General features: G+C 35.5%; 1 protein-coding gene and 1 non-coding gene across 2 annotated transcripts in view; both read left to right on the forward strand.

The window, feature by feature from the left end:
* The window catches only part of HSD17B12 (hydroxysteroid 17-beta dehydrogenase 12), a 157,287-nt gene that overhangs the window by 51,054 nt on the left and 86,933 nt on the right, over positions 1 to 19,300 (forward strand). Inside the window, exons 2-3 of the mRNA XM_074230501.1 lie at positions 1,866 to 1,912; positions 8,034 to 8,109. Coding sequence (XP_074086602.1) covers positions 1,866 to 1,912; positions 8,034 to 8,109 — 123 coding nt within the window. The remainder of the gene's footprint in view (positions 1 to 1,865; positions 1,913 to 8,033; positions 8,110 to 19,300) is intronic.
* On the forward strand, positions 13,583 to 13,717 carry LOC141519764 (small nucleolar RNA SNORA68). Its single transcript, XR_012477406.1, has one exon. It is a non-coding gene; the product is annotated as a small nucleolar RNA SNORA68 (small nucleolar RNA).

The raw sequence follows: 19,300 nt of genomic DNA on the forward strand, positions 1-19,300 counted from the left end.
GAGATTCTGAAGTGATTTGCCATTTCCTTCTCCAGCTCATTTTATCAATGAAGAACTGAGAGGAACAGGGTTAAGTGACTTCCTCAGGATTACACATCTGAACTCAGAAAAAGAGGTCTTCCTGACTCCAGGCCTGGTACTCCTTGTGTCTGTTTGAGTCAAATGATGGATTCCATTATCTAGATGAATGAGGATAGAAAGGAAATAGTATTAAAGTTTATTTAAAATATTGATGATTGAGATGGGGTATTGTTTATTTTATCTTGCAATCCGGAACCAGGACATTCCTGGAACTTTAGGAAGTTGAGGAGAAACTGAATCAAATATTGCTTTGCACAGAGGCAGATAAATTTCTATAGTATAAAGAAGATTAAGAAGAGTTCTGTGTATGTGTAAAATAATTTTAAGGAAGTTTTCAGCTTCTGATCACTTTCCAATAAATATCTCCCCATGGAATTAAAATGCTGTTGTAGATATTTGTTTTGTTTTGTTTTGTTTTTTTATAGGTTTCTTTTTGTTTTTTTGCAAGGCAATGGGGTTAAATGGCTTGCCCAAGGCCTCACAACTAGATAATTATTATGTGTCTGAAGCTGGATTTGAATTCAGGTCCTCCTGACTCCAGGACTGGTGCTCTATCCACTGCGCCACCTAGCTGCCCCAATTTGTCTTCTTTCTACTGAGATATGCACATGTTTTATTCTCCATTAGACTATATGCTCCATGAGTATCAAGATTGCTTTTGCTTTTTTGGCATTCCCAATGCTTAGCACGTATTAAACCCTTAATAAATGCTTGTTGATTTATTGATGGATTAAATCAAAGAAATAACTTTGAAACTAAAGCAAATGATAAGTGACTGCATCTGAGAGTCTATGCAGTGATTCCCATCCATCTCTCAGGAAATGTAAGCCATTCTCTGAAATTTTTAATTTACATTTTTGCGATTATTGTATATTATTTTCTTGATATTCTATACTAGTTCCTGGAGTAGCTAGGGTAGGATAGATGATAGAGAGCCAAATCTGAAGTCAGGAAGAATCATTTTCCTGATTTCAAACCCTGCCTCAGACACTTACTAGCAGTGTGATCCTGGGCAAGTCACTTAGTCCTATTTGTCTCTGTTACGCATTTGTAAAATGAGCTGGGGGAGAAAATGGTGAGCTACTCCAGTATCTTTGCCAAGAAAGCACCAAATGGGGGTCATGAAGAATTTGACATGATTAAATGACTGAACAGTAGAAGTCTTTTTGTATTTCTTTAAAATAACAGTATATTCATTTACCAAAGGTTTTTTTTTAAGGTATTTCTCCAATTGATGGGCATTCACTTTATTTTCTTCTACAATTTTCTTTAACCACAAAAATTCCAATTGCAAATATTGATATAAATGAGATCTTTCTTCCTGTCTTTGACTTCCTTGGGGTATGTGTGCCTCAGAGAGGGATTGCTTATTCTGAGGATATGAAAAGTTTAGTAACTTTTCTTACCCAAATTCTTTTCAGAATGGTTGGACCGGTTCTCAGATCTACCAGCAATGTAATAGTAGTTCCTCTCTCCCCATATCCCCTCCAACAATGACATTTGCCTTTTCTCATCTTGGTCAGTTTGAGGAGGTGTGATGCCTTTTAAAGTTTGATGTCTTGAAGGCTTAACTTTGCCCTTTCTTAAAACAAATTTTGGTGTTGGAAGCAAAATACTAGACTGAATGGACACTATGCTAAACTTGTGGCTAACTCATATCTCTCCCTTTGTGGTTGGAAGGTTTTAGTTTATAAAAGGAAATAGAAGCTGTTTAATTTTTCTTCAGGGTTATTTCAGTGAGTCATATAGTAAACATTTTCTTTGCTTTTTTTTTCTCTTTTCAGTTGTCACAGGGAGTACTGATGGAATTGGAAAATCATATGCAGAAGAGGTAAGACTTCATTAATCATTTAGGTGGATTTTTGTTTTTTTAGGTTTTTGCAAGGCAAATGGGGTTAAGTGGCTTGCCCAAGGCCACACAGCTAGGTAATTATTAAGTGTTTGAGAAGGGATTTGAACCCAGGTACTTCTGACCCCAGGGCCGGTGCTTTATCCACTGGGCCACCTAGCCACCCCAATCATTTAGGTTTAAAAATCAGTTTTTATTTATTTTTTTTAATCAGGATATAAATGCCCCTTCCTCCAATTTCCTAGTACATAGTAGAACACAAAATAAAGGATTGCATATGAAACCATGATTCTCCATTTCTTACTACTTGCTTTTGTTACATTAAAAATTCCTTATGTTACTTTTAAAGCTGTCCTCCTGTCTGCTTATCTTCTGAACTTCTTCTCTTTACTGTGCATTTGAAAAAATGTTTCTCACCTTCTTTTTCTCTCTCCCTACCAGTTGAAAATAGAGAAAATAGAACTTTTTTAAACACATAAATATGGTGAAACAAAAGAAATCCACAAATTGTCCCATTGGAAAAAATACATTTCTTTCTGCATCTTGACTCTCCTCTCTCTGCTAGGAGGTGTGGAACATGTTTTATCAGCCATCTTTGGGAGCCGTGGTTGCTCATGGCTTGACCACAATTAAATTTTTTAAAGTTGTTTTTCTTTACATTCTTGCTGTGTTGTATCCATTGTTTTTTGACTTCCTTCACTTCCTTCTTCATCAGTTCATACTTCCCAGCATTCCTTTTCATTGAGATTCTACCCTTGACTGATTCCTCTCCTTCTCTGATCCTAAATTTCTATCTTGAGAAGTTTTATATCCTTTCTTGTGCTCCAGTCATATGGGTCAATAAGCAGCAGTCTATTTATGCCCCCACAAGTCTTTCCACTGACTTTTATCTCACTGATAATTTGTATTACTTGGAGGATATGTATATTATTCCAGAATTCATGGACAGATAGCATCACTAGAAGAATACTGGCATTGAAAAGGCAGGTTTCTCAAAACCACTAAAGCCCAGTCTTACTGTTCATATAAAGTATCTGTTTAAGGTATATAGATTGATAAATCAGATTTGTGGGATGACCATTGATTGGAGCAGTCAGCATTCTTCATTATATTTTATTGTTAAGCCAAATTCTTTAGAGGGATTGCAGATCTTCTCTCTTTAGTATTCTGGGGTTTAACACAGTCAACATGAAGTCATCTGTATATAAGAGCATCTGGAGAATCTCCCTATTTATGGGAAATATTTTTCCTACCTGGACTTTTCACTTGACAGACATGTTCTACAGCAGGGACAAGCATCTCATCAGGATTCGTCTTCCTGTTTTATCTCTCCACAAAATACTACTTTGAGTCCTTGTAACAATGGAAACATTTCTGGGCCCTCAGAGGCTTTGGTAACAAAACATAAACTCTGTCACTCTCTGTGAAGGTAGAAAAACTTTCACCTATAGCCCTGGAACCAGACTGAGTCTACTTCCAAGAACTAGCCTCACTTAGGAATGTTTCATAATAATTTGTCCTTCAGGTAATGAATGTTTCCATCATTAGAGCCCATGGAATGAGAACAAATAAAAAGTAGCCTTCGTTCCTTTGTGACTCCCTTTAATTTCTGCTCAACTAGGGGATGGAAATAGGATCAGAGGGTGTTTAGGAATCACAAATTTTAGAATATCTATAAACAGTAACTTACTATAGGTATTCTGATTTGAGACCATTGTGCAATGACCAAAGCATTGACCTACTATCGGTAGGTAACATGCTATGATTTACCACATGATTATTGATATTATTGTCATAAATTAAACATGGAGACCAATGGAATAGCTCTTTATTTGGAAGGCATTTCAGAGACCTTCTATTGGAATTTCTCCATTTTGTAGAAAAAGAACCTGAGGCTCAGGGTACTTACTTATTCAAGAACACTTAACTAGAAAGCACCTTGGGCAAGATTTGAACCCTTCTTCTGAATTGGGAGCCACAAGTTAGCTAAGGGGGAGAATGGTTCTTGTGTATAGCCAAGAAAGCTAAAGCAGCTTTATCGTGTTTGTTGTTCCTTTATCTTGCCCCTAATCCTGTAGGTATTGCATCCTGGACCCTGATGGCAATGTTTACTGCTGAAACAGCAAGGACAGTCCTACTGGTTAGGTTGGGGTTACAGAGAAGGGACCCCATATCCACTTCATCTTCTGCCTAGATTGAAATCTGTATAAGCTTTGTTTTTTTGTCTCTGTCCATGTGAGTGGGACTCCTTGCTGACAAACTCAACAAATCCCTTTTGGTTCCTAAATTTCTGGTAAAGAGTTTTGGTTCTAGTTTGTTCCAGGACTGACAATTTTACCCATACCCCCAAGTTCATGAAATGGACTCTGTTGTTTACTGATAAAGAAGACAGATCCTAATCTGTTTGTTATCTTTGTGCTGATCAGACCATTGCTTTGTTTAAAAGTGCAAAATCAGAATCTGGTTAGAACTGGTAAAATGGAAGAGATGACATGGTGCAATTATAGCCTCAGCTAGATCTTTTTAAACCAACTGTTGATGCTGAGAAAAATGAAGACAAAAGGCAAAAAAATGTGATCCTGATAAACACTGTTTTCTGCAGAAATCTTACCTGTGTAAAGTAGTCACCACATCAAGGAAGTCAAAGGGGCCTATCAACCAACTTGGAGGAGCAGAGGATCCCATGTTTTCCTTAACAATTGGAGATTGGTGGCATCTATGGGCTGCATCCATTTAAGATACACTCATGTAAAACTGCTTCAGAGGAGGATAGCAGAAATTTATGGATATTATTACCTCATCAAAAGAGTGAAAAGCCATGGAGGGGAAAATGAAGCTGTAAGCAACTTCTTGCAAATCTTGAGTAAAGCATATCATCATTCCTATAGTAGGCAGATGACAGTGACATGCGGGCTGAAAATAAAGACAAACAGAATGAAAAAGAAAAATAAGTGTTGGAGAAAATATGGGGAAGCTAGGGTACCCATGCATTATTGATGAAGTTGTGAACTGATTCAACCATTGTTTAGAGCAATTTGTAACTATGCCTAAAGAGCTATCAAACTGTGCATACCCTTTTATCCAAAAATACGACTGCTAGGTTGTATATCAATATCCAAAAATGAGAAGAAGAAAAGGAAAAGGACCCATTTGTCCAAAAATATTTATAGTAAATCTTAATATAGTGACCAAGAATTGAAAATTGAAAGGATGCTCATCAATTGGAGAATGATTGAACAAGTTGTGATGGAATATTACTATGCTATACATGGTTGTCATTCATCCTCAAAGACAAGCACATGAATTGGATTTGAGTGAGGCGGGGCTTGTGCTAAGTCACCTGCCTCACTTTCTCCTCCAGAGTCATCTTGGTTCAGTGGCTAGACATGTCTCAGGACACCTGGAGATGGCCCTGGATGTGAGGCAGTCAGGGTTAGGTGACTTACTCAAGATTACACAGCCAGTAATGTCTGAGACTGGATTCGAACTCCTGTCCTCCTGACTCCAAGGCCAGTGTCGTATCCACTGCACCAGAAGATTGAAGTAAGGGCAAGTAACCCTTCACCAATGAACATTTATTAAGCTTGCCTATATGCTCTGAAGACAACAGAGATAAATCCATGGTCACTTTTGGGGGGTTTGGGAAGGTCTCTTGGAGGAAGTGGAGCCTGAGCTGAGTCAAAAGACAAGCAGGAGTTCTGAAAGAAAGACTTTAAAGGGGGGCACCTTCCACACAATCTTGTGTTAAGGAAGGGGAGAGTGCCAAGTTGACTATACTTGAAGCTATGTCAAGGGAATGTAGAGAAAGGGAAATGAGAGTCAGATCATAAAAGGCCTTAAATGTCAAACTGTATTTAGATCCTAGAAGAAGCCTCTAGAGTTGACTTAAGCAATTAGCATTTCATATTCTGCCATATATTGCCAGGTAGAAAGAGAAATACTCTGGCTGCCAAAACAAACCTAGGAACTCTGTGAATATAGTGATAAAACACAGATAGAGTCAGAGATAAACAACAGGAAAAATGTTCAGTGTTCCTGGCATAGGGATAAGAAATGACAAGTAGAATGATTTCAGAAAATCATGGAAAGACTTACCTGAATTGATGCAAAGTGAAGTGAGCAGAACTAGGGGAGCATTGTTCATAGTAGTTGTAATATTGTATGATGAAGAACTGTGAATGACTTAAGCTATTTGCAGTATTACAGTGATCTAAAATAATCCCAAAGGACTAATGGTGAAGTATATTATATGCCTCCAGAGAAAGAACTAATAAGGGGGCGGCTAGGTGACATAGTGGATAAAGCACTGGTCTTGGAGTCCAGAGTACCTGGCTTCAGATCTGGTCTCAGACACTTAATAATTAATTACCTAGCTGTGTGGCCTTGGGCAAGTCACTTCACCCCATTTGCCTTGCAAAAACCTAAAAAAAAAAAAGAGCTAACAAATTTAAAGAGGGGGGCCCATCAGAAAACAAACTGAAATATGCTATTTTTCACTTTCATTCTTTTTTTTTATTTTTAAATTTAAGTCTTCTTGTACAAAGTAACTTGTATGGAAATTTTTACATTATTGTACATATATAACCTATATTTAAGATTGCTTACTGTCTCGGGGAGGAAAAAGTTTTAAAATGTTTCAGCATGTAATTAGGGAAAAAAGAATATATATATATATGTATATATATATATATATGTATACATACATATATACACACACATATACACACATATATTAAAAATACAGATAATATCTGACAGAATATTTCTCTAAAAAGGCAAACTGTTACTTTGTTGCTCTTTGAAAGGGAACTACCATAGATGGACTCTAATAATTCTCAAGTCACCAACATGCAAACTTAGAAAGGAGAGACCACTCTCAAGGGACATCCATCAGAGAAAGTGAATAGAACATACCTGTAGAAATAGAAAGAAGTCATGTTTGACCGGCACCATTATGAAAATAATGAAATGTCATTTTACAAGATATTCAGAAGGAAAACTAGTTATCAGAAAAAATAGGAAAATATCTCAGATGCTCTTACTGCCACAGATTTGCTTCTCTGGTCTCCACCTATCTGTCTGTTCTATGTCTGTCTACTTTGTTTCCCATTAATGGTATGTTGTTTACCCACTAGAAGGGATTCTCTAAGACAGGGACTAATTTCTTTATAATAAATACTTTGGTTTTTTTTTTAATTTTTGTAAGGTGATGGAGTTAAGTGACTTGCCCAAGGTCACACAGCTAGGTAATTATTAAGTGTCTGAGGCTGGATTTGAACTCAGGTACTCCTGACTTCAGTGTTCTATCCACTGTGCAACCTAGCTGCCTCCAATACTTGTTTTTTGACTCTGTAAAAAATAAGAGGACATCAGTAACTTCCCACCCAAAGACTACTTTTTTTGTTGCTATTCTAGCTTAACGAATACTAGGCCTATATCACAAAAAGGGCACAGAAAGAGGAATAGCACCTCCATGAGGGGCTGCTCTCTATTATATGTATTTCATTTGCAGCAAAGAATTAGAAACTAATATTTACAGATTTCATTTGGACCACAGCTGAACAAGTTACAGTGTATGAAATAATGGAATATTGTTTCACTGTAAGAAATGTTGAAGGATACTTTCAGAGAAAATAGGGAAAATTTATATGAACTGATGCAGCATAAAAATTAATAGAACCAGAACAATTTAAATAACAACATTTTAGGGACAGTTTTGAGGCTTAAGATCAATGTAATAAGATGTTAAGAACCAGAGGACCAACGTTAAAGCTGGCCATCCAATTTCCTAACAGAAAGGTGATGGATGCAAAGTACAGTGCTATATTTTGAAAAAGCTTATTATTTAGGAAGGCCAGGTTACAATCTGTAAGAAAGAATAATAAGCTCTTAATTTTTTTTTCAGTTCTGTCAATAAGATCTTAGTGCATCCTAAATTTTTTTAAACCAAACTGTCTATAGTTTGTGCAATTGTATGATTAAAAGAACAGTAATAGTGGCTAGGAAGTAATCTGCTTTCATATGGGATGTTTTTAAAGTAACATTTGGCTAATAAAGCATTCAATACTTAATGAATTGTCTTCATTCTCTCTCTTGTTTGCAGTTGGCAAAGCTTGGAATGAAGATTGTTCTCATCAGCAGATCCCAGGAAAAACTGAAGGAGGTGGCTAATGAAATAAGTATGTTTTCATGTCGGTACCTGTTGTTTTGGTAGTGGTGATTTTTATTATGACTTAGAGTTGAATGATCTGTAATTATCTGCAATTATAGATGGTCTTGAAAATTGCTGAGGTGAGAAAAATTATCCCTCTGTAGTCCACCTAATGCTAAAAGTCTCTATAGGCTTGTCTTGTATTAATAGGTAGTCAGTGCACTCTGGATCTTATTTGTGGAGATTTTCCAGCTTAATTGACCTAATTAGATGTTCTTGTGCTTTTTGGAATATTATTTAAAAACCCTAGGACTGGAGAGGGGAATTATCATTATCATCACAATCAACATCATCATCATCATCAACATCATTATCATGCTTTTGCTAAAATTCTACACTTAGCCATCTTCGTGGTGTGGGAGTAACCCAGAAATTTGAAGGTCCTGCCAATCCAGTACAAGGTTTTATAGCCCAACTCAAGATAGATGGACTTTTGCATATGAAGCTAACAATAGATTGTATGGTTGTCAATCCCAAAGTTGCCTGCTCTATCTAAATTTGGAAAAGTCTGGAATCAGAAGGTTGATAGGGAGATGTTATTGAAGTATTATAATTTAATTGCCTAATAAAGAACCACCAGGTAGTCATAGTCCATTTTGAGAAATATTTTGCTGGAAAAAACTTGGAAAGGGAGCCAGGGAGCCTTTTGTATTCTGTGTTATAATTTATTTATTATTGTATTCATATAGTTTAATAATAACTTACGTTGGTACTCCATTTATAATATTCTTTACTTTTTGCAATATTTTGTTCATTTTAGTCAGAAAGAAATACAACTTGCATTTATGTTGTCAGTACATTGATTTCACACTCACTATTACGATATGACTGTACAAATGCATTATTAGCTGTTTTTCAGAGTTCATTCCTATCCACTTCCATTTATTTATGTGAAAACAAATATCACCAGAAGGACTGTAGAATGCATTACCAAGGGATTCTCAGTTTCTTAATGTGAAACTAAAGATGCTGGAGGCATCTCCTATCAATGGCTGGCAAGAGTTCCAAAAAAAGATAAGCAGACACTGCTTAAGATAGAAGAATGTTAGACCCTAGTTCATGGTTTGGAGTGGACCTTATTAAGGACTGCCAAATGTATTTGCCTTGAATTTTCTGACTCTAATCCCAAATTCTTTCAATTGAAAAGATAGGGTGGAGTAGGAGACAAACTGCTTCCATTTAATTGATCAACCATTAAGTTTTTATTCCAGTGTGTTAGACTCTTTGTAGGTCCTTGGGATAGAAAGTAGAAATGAAGCAGTCTTAACCTGAAGTGAATTAGATTCTGTCCAGTTAAGGAAAGTTGCCGTTAGATCACCTAGAAACTCACAGGAACAAAATCAAAGGAAGCAGTGATTAAAAAAAAATCTCTGGCCTCCAATAAATGTCAAAATTTATGGTGATTAAGCAAGGTAAATTGTATATCCTCATGTTATGAAATAAATAATTTCTTAAGTATCCCTGAGTTTTGTGGGAATCTTATTCAGGTTTGAGATTCGAGCTTATTCAGAAATAGCAGGACAGAGAAAAGTGACTTATTAGGATTGTTGGAACTGTAAGTGGGGAGAAACATGGAGAGTGGAGAGTATTTTGATGTGGATTTATAGACGCACATGTACAGGAGGAAGAAGTAGTTAAGATTAGGAAAGAGAGTAAGCTTTGTCATAAAGGCTGGATATAATTATAGAAAGCTAGTCCTCCCTTATTTGTACCTTTTTCAGAATTTTCTTTGATATTTTACTTCTCCAAATTAATTTTGTTATTTTTATCGAATTTGTAAAGTATCCTTTTGATAGTTTGGTATAACATTAAAACTATACTTTTATCATTTGTAATAGTATCATTTGTATTATAATAGCACAGCCCAGTTATATGAACTCAATATTCTTACACTGTTAAGGCATCTAGTTACATGATGGATATAGTGCTGTCCCTAAATTCAGGAGAACTTGAATTCAAATTTGGTCTCAGATACTAACCATGTGAACTTGGACAAGTCACTTAATGCTGTTTACTTCGGTTTTCTTATCTATGAAATAACTTGGAGAAGAAAATGGCAAACCATTCTAGGATCTCTGCCAAGAAGACCCCTAAATGGATTCATGAAAAGTTGGACATGAATGAAAATGACTGAACAATGACAAATTTAAGTTGTTGAATGGAATTTTTCTTTCATTGCAGCTTGGATTTTTGTTATTTTAGTATAGACAAGCTGTTGCTTTTGCAGGTTTATTTTGTAGCTTGAAACTTACCTGAAATTATTGTCATTTAATAGCTTTGTTGATTCTTTAGAATTTGCTAAGTAAATCATCACATCATGAAGATTCTTTCTTTTATTAGCATGAATATAGATCTTAAATTTTTACTCCTGTCTTATTTACATTGCTAGTCTTTCTAGAACTATACCAGATTATAATAGGGAGAGTGAGTATTCTTACTTCACTCATTTATTAGGAAAGGTTTTAGTCCATATAGTACTTGCTTTTGATTTGATTTATGATATTAAAAATAATCTTTTACTTTGTCAAAGTCTTTTTCTCCATCTGTTGAGAAAATCATGTTGTTTTAGATGTTTTTGTTCTTAGTTTAACTAATTCTGTTGATTGTTTTCCTAATGTTGAACCTCTTTGTCTTGATATAAATTCAACTAGATCATAATGAATAATTTCTTAGATAAATTGCTGAAATCCTATAGGATTTTATTTAAAACTTTTGGTTTGGTATTCAATAATGATATATTTTTCCTGTGGCTATTGATTGCTTTGATTTTCTCATCTGTAAATTGCCTCTGCATATCTTTTGACCATTTGTCAATTGGGAAATGGGTGGTATTTTATTTTTATAAATTTGATTCAGCTCTCTATATATTTTGGTCATGAATCCTTTGTCAGAAATACTAGTTATTTATGATACTGGTAATTTTATTTTTTTTAGTCAAATTAACCAGAGGGTTATCAGAGGGTAATTTACTGGGTTTTTTTTAAATAAAACCAACTCTTGGTTTTATTTATTAGTTCAATAACTTTCTTGCTTTCTATTTTATTAATTTCTCCTTTAATTTTTAGAATTTCTATTATTAAAGATTTTGAGTTTTACAATTTCCCCCCCAATCTTACTTCCCCCCCACCCCCACCCCCTTACAGAAAGCAATCTATCAGTCTTTACTTTGTTTCCATGTTGTACATTGATCCAAATTGAGTGTGATGAGAGAGAATTCATATCTTTAAGGAAGAAACAAAAAGTATAAGAGATAACAAGATCAGACAATAAGATAACCTGTTTTTTTCCCTGAATTAAAGGGAATAGTCCTTGAACTTTGTTCAAACTCCACGGTTCTTTATCTGAATACAGATGATATTCTCCATTGCAGACAGCCCAAAACTGATTGTTGCACTGATGGAACGATCAAGTCCATCAAGGTTGATCATCACCCCCATGTTGTTGTTAGGGTGTACAGTGTTTTTCTGGTTCTGCTCATCTCACTCAGCATCAGTGCATGCAAATCCCTCCAGGCTTCCCTGAATTCCCATCTCCTGGTTTCTAATAGAACAATAGTGTTCCATCATATACATATACCACAGTTTATTAAGCCATTCTCCAATTGAAGGACATTCACTCAATGTTCAATTCTTTGGCACTACAAACAGGGCTGCTATGAATATTTTTGTACAAGTGATCTTTTTACCCTCTCATTGTCTCTTCAGGGTATAGACCCAGTAGTGGCAATGAATCCTTTCTCAGAAATACTAGTTGTTTATGATACTGGTAATTTGGTTTTCTTCTTTCCTTTTTTTAATCAAATTAACCAGAGGTTTATCAATTTTACTGTTTTTTTTTTCAGAAAACCAACTCTTGGTTTTATTTATTAGTTTTCTTGCATTCAATTTTATTAAATTCTCCTTTAATTTTTAGAATTTCTAATTTGGTATTTAATGTGGGGGTTTTCATTTGTTTTTTCTCTAATTTTTTTTTTAGTTACATGTTTAGTTTATTGATTTCCTCTTTCTCCAATTTATTCATGTAATCATGTAAAGATATAATATATCCCCTGACAACTGCATTGGCTGTATCCCATAAGTTTTGGTTTGTTGTCTTGTTATTGTCGATATCTAGGATGAAATCATTAATTTTTTCTATAATTTGTTGTTTGATCCACTCATTCTTTAAAATGAGGTTATTTAGTTTCCAATTAGTTTTAGGTCTATCTTTCCATGGCCTGTTATTGCATGTGATTTTTATTGCCTTATGATCTGAGAAGGATGTATTTATTTCTGCCTTTCTGCATTTGATTATATGGATTTTATGCCCTAATACATGATCAATTTTTGTGTAAGTGCTATGTACTGTAAGGAAAAAAAAGTATATATTCCTTTATATCCCCATTCAATTTTCTCTAAAGGTCTATCATGTCTAGGTTTTCTAACATTCTATTTACCTCCTTCCTTTTTGTTTATTTTATGGTTAGATTTATCTAAATCTGAGAGCAAGAGGTTGAGGTCTCCCACTAGTAGATTTTTGCTGTCTTATGTCTTCCTGTAACTCATTCAGCTTCTCCTCTATGAATTTGGATGCTATACTACTGGGTGCATACATATTTAGTATTGAAATTGCCCCACGTCAGTGGTGCCTTTTAGGAGGTTATAGTTTCCTTCCTTATGTCCTTTAATGAGATCTATTTTTGCAGTTGTTTTGTCTGAAAAAAGGATCACTACTTGTGCTTTTTTTCACTTCAGCTGAAGCAAAATATATTTTGCTCCAACCTTTTATTTTTATTCTATATGTATCTCTCTGCTTCAAATGAGTTTCTTGTAAGCAGCATATTATAAGATTCTGGTTTTTAATCTAGTCTGCTATTTGCCTACATTTTATGGGACAATTCATCCCATTTATATTCAGAGTTATAATTATTAATTCTTTATTGCCATCCATGCTATCTTCACTCTATATTTTCCCCCTTTTTCCTCATTATCTGTATTTCCCAGTATTTTGTTTCTGAATACCACCCCCTTCAGTGTGTTTTCCCACTTGCTGCATTGTGGCACGGTTATTATATACCCAATCTTTCTTACTAGATAAGCAGTTTAGGCCAGACATAGGGTCTTCTCTATCTTTGTAGCTCTATCTTGGACTGAGATTTATACATGTTGTTTTTGAGAGATGCCCATTTGGGGCTTTCTTGGCAAAAATTAGGAGTGATTTGCCATTTGAAGAAATTAACAAACATGGTTAAGTGACTTTCCCAGGGTCACACAGCTGGGAAATGTCTGGGGCCAAATGAACTCAGCTCTTCCTGATTCTAGGCCCGGCGCTCTATTTTTTGTACTACTTTGCTGCCTTGAACTCCACATGCTTCATATTTATTATATGGACTGAAATGGGATATTTGGAGGAAATTAAAAGTTGATGACACAGTTGAAAGAGGAAGTAAGAATGGAGGGGTAATTGCCCATAACCCTCAAAAGACCCTTGTTTTTTCCTTAACAATGATTTTATCTTGGCTGCACTTAAGTGGGCCTCATCACCTTTCTGGAGCTGATGAAAGTGCTCCAGAAAGTGAAATAGTGTGTTCTACACTCCCAAGGGGCCATGACCCTTTGGGGCTGACCCCAAGGTTGTCAGCGACAGGCCTATGCATTACAGTAGGCCATAGCGAATGAACCAGTAGACAGGGAGAGAGATTGAAAAAATGACGGATTTGGGATAACAGAGCAGGCAGTCTGTTGAAGGATCTGGAATGGCTGGAATGGATTCTTTTGTGCAGATACAGCAGTTAGCCTCAGTAAGGAGAAAGGACACCTCATTGTGTGAGACAGAAGTGAAGGGGTAGAGAGTGGCAGAAGGCTTTGGAAAAAATAGGAGATGAGAACAAAGAAGAGGGAGATCAAAGTAAATGACTTTTTTTTTTAATGAGGCAAGATTCTGAATTGAGGATAATGGGAGAAGGAGCTCCTGGAAGTTTGAGGGGGAAAACAACAGGAAAAGGAAGAAAACTGTTTATTAGTGGATTAGGGCTAAGTCAAGATTCCAATGGGATCAATTTGTATTTAAATAATATAAGATGAATAAGAGCACTTGGAAAAGTGGTACGCTGCTCTTAAAAAGCCAAACAGTTTTGTAAGTAGGTGAGGCAGTATCTTGATTGAGTTCTTGGTTTACTCTTTTTTTTGAGTGATTTTTCTTCATTATATCAACATTTTATTTACCAATTACATACAATGGTAGTTTCTACAAGTCATTTTTTTTGCAAGGTTTTGAGTTTGACCATTTTTTTCCCTCCCTTCCTTCTCCCCTCCCCCCCAAGAGAAGGGAATCTGGTATAATCTTTACATCTGTATCTATGATATATATATATATGTATATATATCATATATATGATATATATATGATACATATATATGCATGCATACAAACTGTATTGTGAGGAAGAAAGAAAACATTAGAGATTGCAAAATTACATAATACACACAATATTTTTAAAAATTGAAGATGATAAGCTTTGGTCTTTATTTAAATTCAACAACTAAACAACTCTTATTTTTCTCTTAAATCATTACATTTGAAGGAGTATTGCTTCCAAGGTGCCAACTAAAACAAACTCTGTAGGTATAGTAAGCCTTCTTTCCCTGGTTAAAATTGATTACACTTTAGAAAACTAATTGTTTTCTCAGAAGTTAAATTCTCAAGCTAATGAATCCCCAGCCTTACATTTTTTCTCTCATTTCTGGCTCCTTTGGGGACTCTTGTTCTTGCCTGTGTTTAATTCCTTTTACACCAGCTTCTTCTCTGTCATCCAGTATACAGAATTCTGTCTCCCTAATTCTAAGAAGTCTCTGCAGGAGTTTGTGAATGCCTTTATCTACTGGGCTGTCTACCAAACTGCTCAAGTGAAGTCTCTAGGTCTCTTTTCCTCAAATACTGATACACTGTTCCCTACCTGCTCCTGATCAAACCCACCAGACCTGTTCTGCAATATCTTTACTTTTAAGGTCCTCTTTCATTTGGCTCTTACCCTCCATCCAAACTTACTTCCAACTGCTCTTCTGGATCTTGTCCAGGCTGATGATTGATTCTACCCTCTCACTGCCATATTCCTGTTTTCAGGCCCAGTTCAAATCCCATCCCTTCCATCTTGGCAGGTTCTGTCTAAGTCTTTTTTCTTTTCATCCAGAATGCCCGCACAAAGTAGGAACCTGGTAAACATTTGCTGAGTTGAATTCCTTACTACAGGCTTGTTACCAGAGTATGAACCACACTGTTCACCATTTAATCATATATTGTTTTGTATTGTTTGTAAATTTGTTCTCTTTGTTGTTAGCCTTATCTGTGTCTATTTTTGCACTTTATTCTACTTCTCCAGCCTCTTAATGTCTGCATTAGGGCTGAGCATGCTTAGGGGTAACTCAGTTGGCTAATTATTGGAGACTCAACAATTACTAATTAATTGATACAGTTTCACTTTTTAATCTTATTTGTGGTTTTAAAAAATCTTTTGTTGAAAGTTTTACCACTCTTGAAAGTCTTAAGATGACATGGTGGAAGCAGAAAGGTAATGGCATTTATATGGTGCAGGTACTGTGTTAATAATCAACATTTTAGGAGAGTGATGCACACTCATGGCATGGTGGAACAGGTCTGGAGTTCTGGCTCCCCAGGAGGCCAAAGTTGACATAGTCCTCGAGCTTGGAAGAGCTGTGTGCAGTGGTGGGAGTTTGACATCTTTATGGCGGACATGCCATCCCATCTGCAAACCATCACAGGTGAGAAGTAAAGCTGTCAAAGCTCCTGTTCATCAGAAATGGCCTTGGGCTCATAAGTAGCCTCTGCACTTCCAGCTGGGCAAGACATGGGGAGGGCCCTTCCATTTTTTAAAAGTGATTTAAGCATCAAACTTTACTCTTTTTTTTTTTTAATATTGAAATCTAAGCTCAGAGAGATGTAGAACTTCTGAGAATATGAATTGGTCTCCAGCACAGAAAGACTTCTTAGAAGAAATGAGGAAGGCATTTAAAAATCAATTGGGAAAAGAAGCTCGAAAGAAAATTAACACCTTGTAAAAAAAACCAAATCTTTGGAAAATACAATTGTTCAAATGCAAAAAGAAAACACCTCTCTCAAAATCTTTACTGGGGGATGACTAGGTAACACAGTGGATAGAGCACTGGTCCTGGAGTCAGGAGTGTCTGAGTTCAAATCCTGCCTCAAACACTTAATACTTACCTAGATGTGTGGCCTTGGGCAAACCACTTAACCCCATTGCCTTGCCAAAAAAAAAAAAACCCTCAACTGGAAAACTTCAAAAATGGAATTGACCATTTGGAAAAGGAGTTGCAAAAGGTAAATGAAGAAAATTCTTCTCTTAAAAAAAATGGAATCTGTGGAAACTAATGACTTCATGAGAAAACAATCTGTTAAACAAAACCAAAAAATAAAAAAAAAAACCAGAAGAAAATGTAAAATACCTCATTGGCTGAACCACTGATCTTGAAAATAGATCTTGGAGAGACAACTTAAGAATCATTGGGCTTCCTGAAAACATTGAGGATAAAAAAAAGCCTGGCTCAATATTATAGGATTTAGTGATGTAAAATTGCCCTGATATCATGGAAGCAGAGGGCAAAATATTTATTGAAAGAATACATCGATCCCCTCATGAAAGGAATTCCAAAATTAAAACACCAAGGAATATTGTCACCACATTCCAGAACTGTCAGATAAAAGAGAAAATCCTGCAAGCAGCCAGAAAGAAACAATTTGGATACCAAGGAGCTGCAGTAAGGATTACACAGGACCTTGCTAAATCAACATTAAGGGATTTGAAGGACCTGGAATGCAATATTCTGAAGAGCAAGGGACCTTGGAATGCAGCCAAGATTTCATTATCTGGCAAAACTGAGTCTTCTCTTCCAGGGAAAAAGATGGACATTTAAAAAAACCAAGACTTGTAATTTTTTCTGATGGAAAGACAAGAGCTAAATAGAAAATTTGGATTTCAAACAGTAGACTTGAGAGACATATGAAAAGGTAAAAAAAGGGTAAAGAAAAAGCTGCTATCCAATAAGATGAAACAGGTTTTATACCTACTTGGTAGAAAGGTTTTCATAACTCTTGAGAATTGTAACTATTAGAGAGAATATACTTAGCCAAAAGTAATGGACATTCATGACTTATCCATGACTGATAGAATGATTTAAAAAGAATATCTCCTTAAAGGGGGGGGGGGGGACAATAAAGAGATGGGAAGATGGAGGAGATTGAATGGGGCAAATCACATTACATAAAGAAGTATATGGGACCTGTTGCAATAGAGGGTGAGAAGGAGGTGAGAACTGTCTGAATCTTACTCTCATCAGACTTGGCTTAAAGTTAACATACATATAGTCAGTTGAGTTAAGAAACTTATCTCACCTTTCAAGTCTTAAAAGGGGAAAGGGGTTGGCAGGGGACGAAAAGAACTAAGAGAAGGAAGGGAAGGAAGAGGGGGCAATGGGAAAGGGGAAAGAAAGGGGAGGTAGTATTCAGAAGCAAAATACTGGGGAATATGGATAAAGTGAAAATAAAGGAGAAATACAATCAGGGAAGACAGCATGAGGGGCAATATATTTTACTTCAGCTGAAGTGAAAAAGGCAGAGATAAGGCAATGCTTATCTCAGACAAAGCAGCTGCAAAAATAGATCTCATTAAAAGAGATAAGGAAGAAAACTATATCCTCCTAAAAGGTACCATAGCAATGAAGCAATTTTAATACTAAATATGTATGCAACAAGTGTTGTAGCAACCAAAGTCTTAGAGGAGAAGCGGAATGAGTTACAGGAAAACATATTCAGTAAAACTATTGGTGGGAGATCTTAACCTCCCACTCTCAGATAAATCTAAATCTCTTTAGATAAATCTAACATAAGCAAGAAGAAAGTTAAGGAGGTAAATAGAATGTTAGACCTTTGGAGAAAATTGAATGGGGATAGAAAGGAATATACTTTTTTCCTGCAATATATAGCACTTACACAAAAATTGACCATGTATTAGGGCATAAAATCCATATAATCCTATGCAGAAAGGCAGAAATAGTGAATACATCCTTCTCAATAAAATTTACATACCATAATGGGCCATGTAGAGATAGAAACTAAATAACCTCATTTTAAAGAATGAGTGGATTAAACAACCAATTATAGAAAGAATTAATGATTTCATCCTAGATAATGACAATAACAAGACAACATACCAAAACCTATGGGATACAGCTAAAGCAGTTGTCAGGGGATATATATTATATCTTTAAATACTTACATGAATAAATTGGAGAAAGAGGAAATCAATGAAATAAGATATAGATAAAGAAAAAATGAAAAACCCCTCAATTAAATACCAAATTAGAAATTCTAAAAATTAAAGGAGAATTTAATAAAATTGAATGCAAGAAAACTATTTAGTAAATAAAACCAAGAGTTGGTTTTATGAAAAAAAAATTGATATACCTCTGGTTAATTTGATTAAAAAAAGAAAGAAGAAAACCAAATTGCTAATCATAAATGAAAAAAGTGAACTTAACACCAATGAAGAGAAAATTAAAACAATAATTTGGGATTTGTGTCAATAAATTTGATAATCTAAGGGAAATGGATGACTATTTACAAAAATATTCATTGCCCAGGCTAAATGGAGAGGAAATTCAATTCCTAAATAACCCTATCTCACAAGAAGAAATTCAGCAAGCCATTTTTTTTTTAGGTTTTTGCAAGGCAAATGGGGTTAAGTGGCTTGCCCAAGGCCACACAACTAGGTAATTAAGTGTCTGAGACTGTATTTGAACCCAGGTACTCCTGACTCCAGGGCCAGTGCTTTATCCACTATGCCACCTAGCCGCCCCTGCCAGCAAGCCATTATTGAACGTCCTAAGAGAAAATCTCCAGGACCAAATGGATTCAAAATTGAATTCTATCAACCATTTAAGGAGCAGTTGGTTCCAATTCTATATAAACTCTTTGGAAAAGTAGGTGAAAACAGAACTCTGCCTAACTTTTCCAATATGGTGCTGATACCTAAATGAGGAAGAGTCAAAGCAGAAAGAAAATTATAGACTTAGCTCCCTAATGAATATAATTGCAAAGATCTTAAATAAAATCTTGGCAAAGTGATTACAGCAAATTATCACTAGGAT

The sequence above is a fragment of the Macrotis lagotis genome, chromosome 3 (assembly GCF_037893015.1).
Source record: "Macrotis lagotis isolate mMagLag1 chromosome 3, bilby.v1.9.chrom.fasta, whole genome shotgun sequence".
Taxonomy (NCBI): Eukaryota; Metazoa; Chordata; class Mammalia; order Peramelemorphia; family Peramelidae; genus Macrotis; species Macrotis lagotis.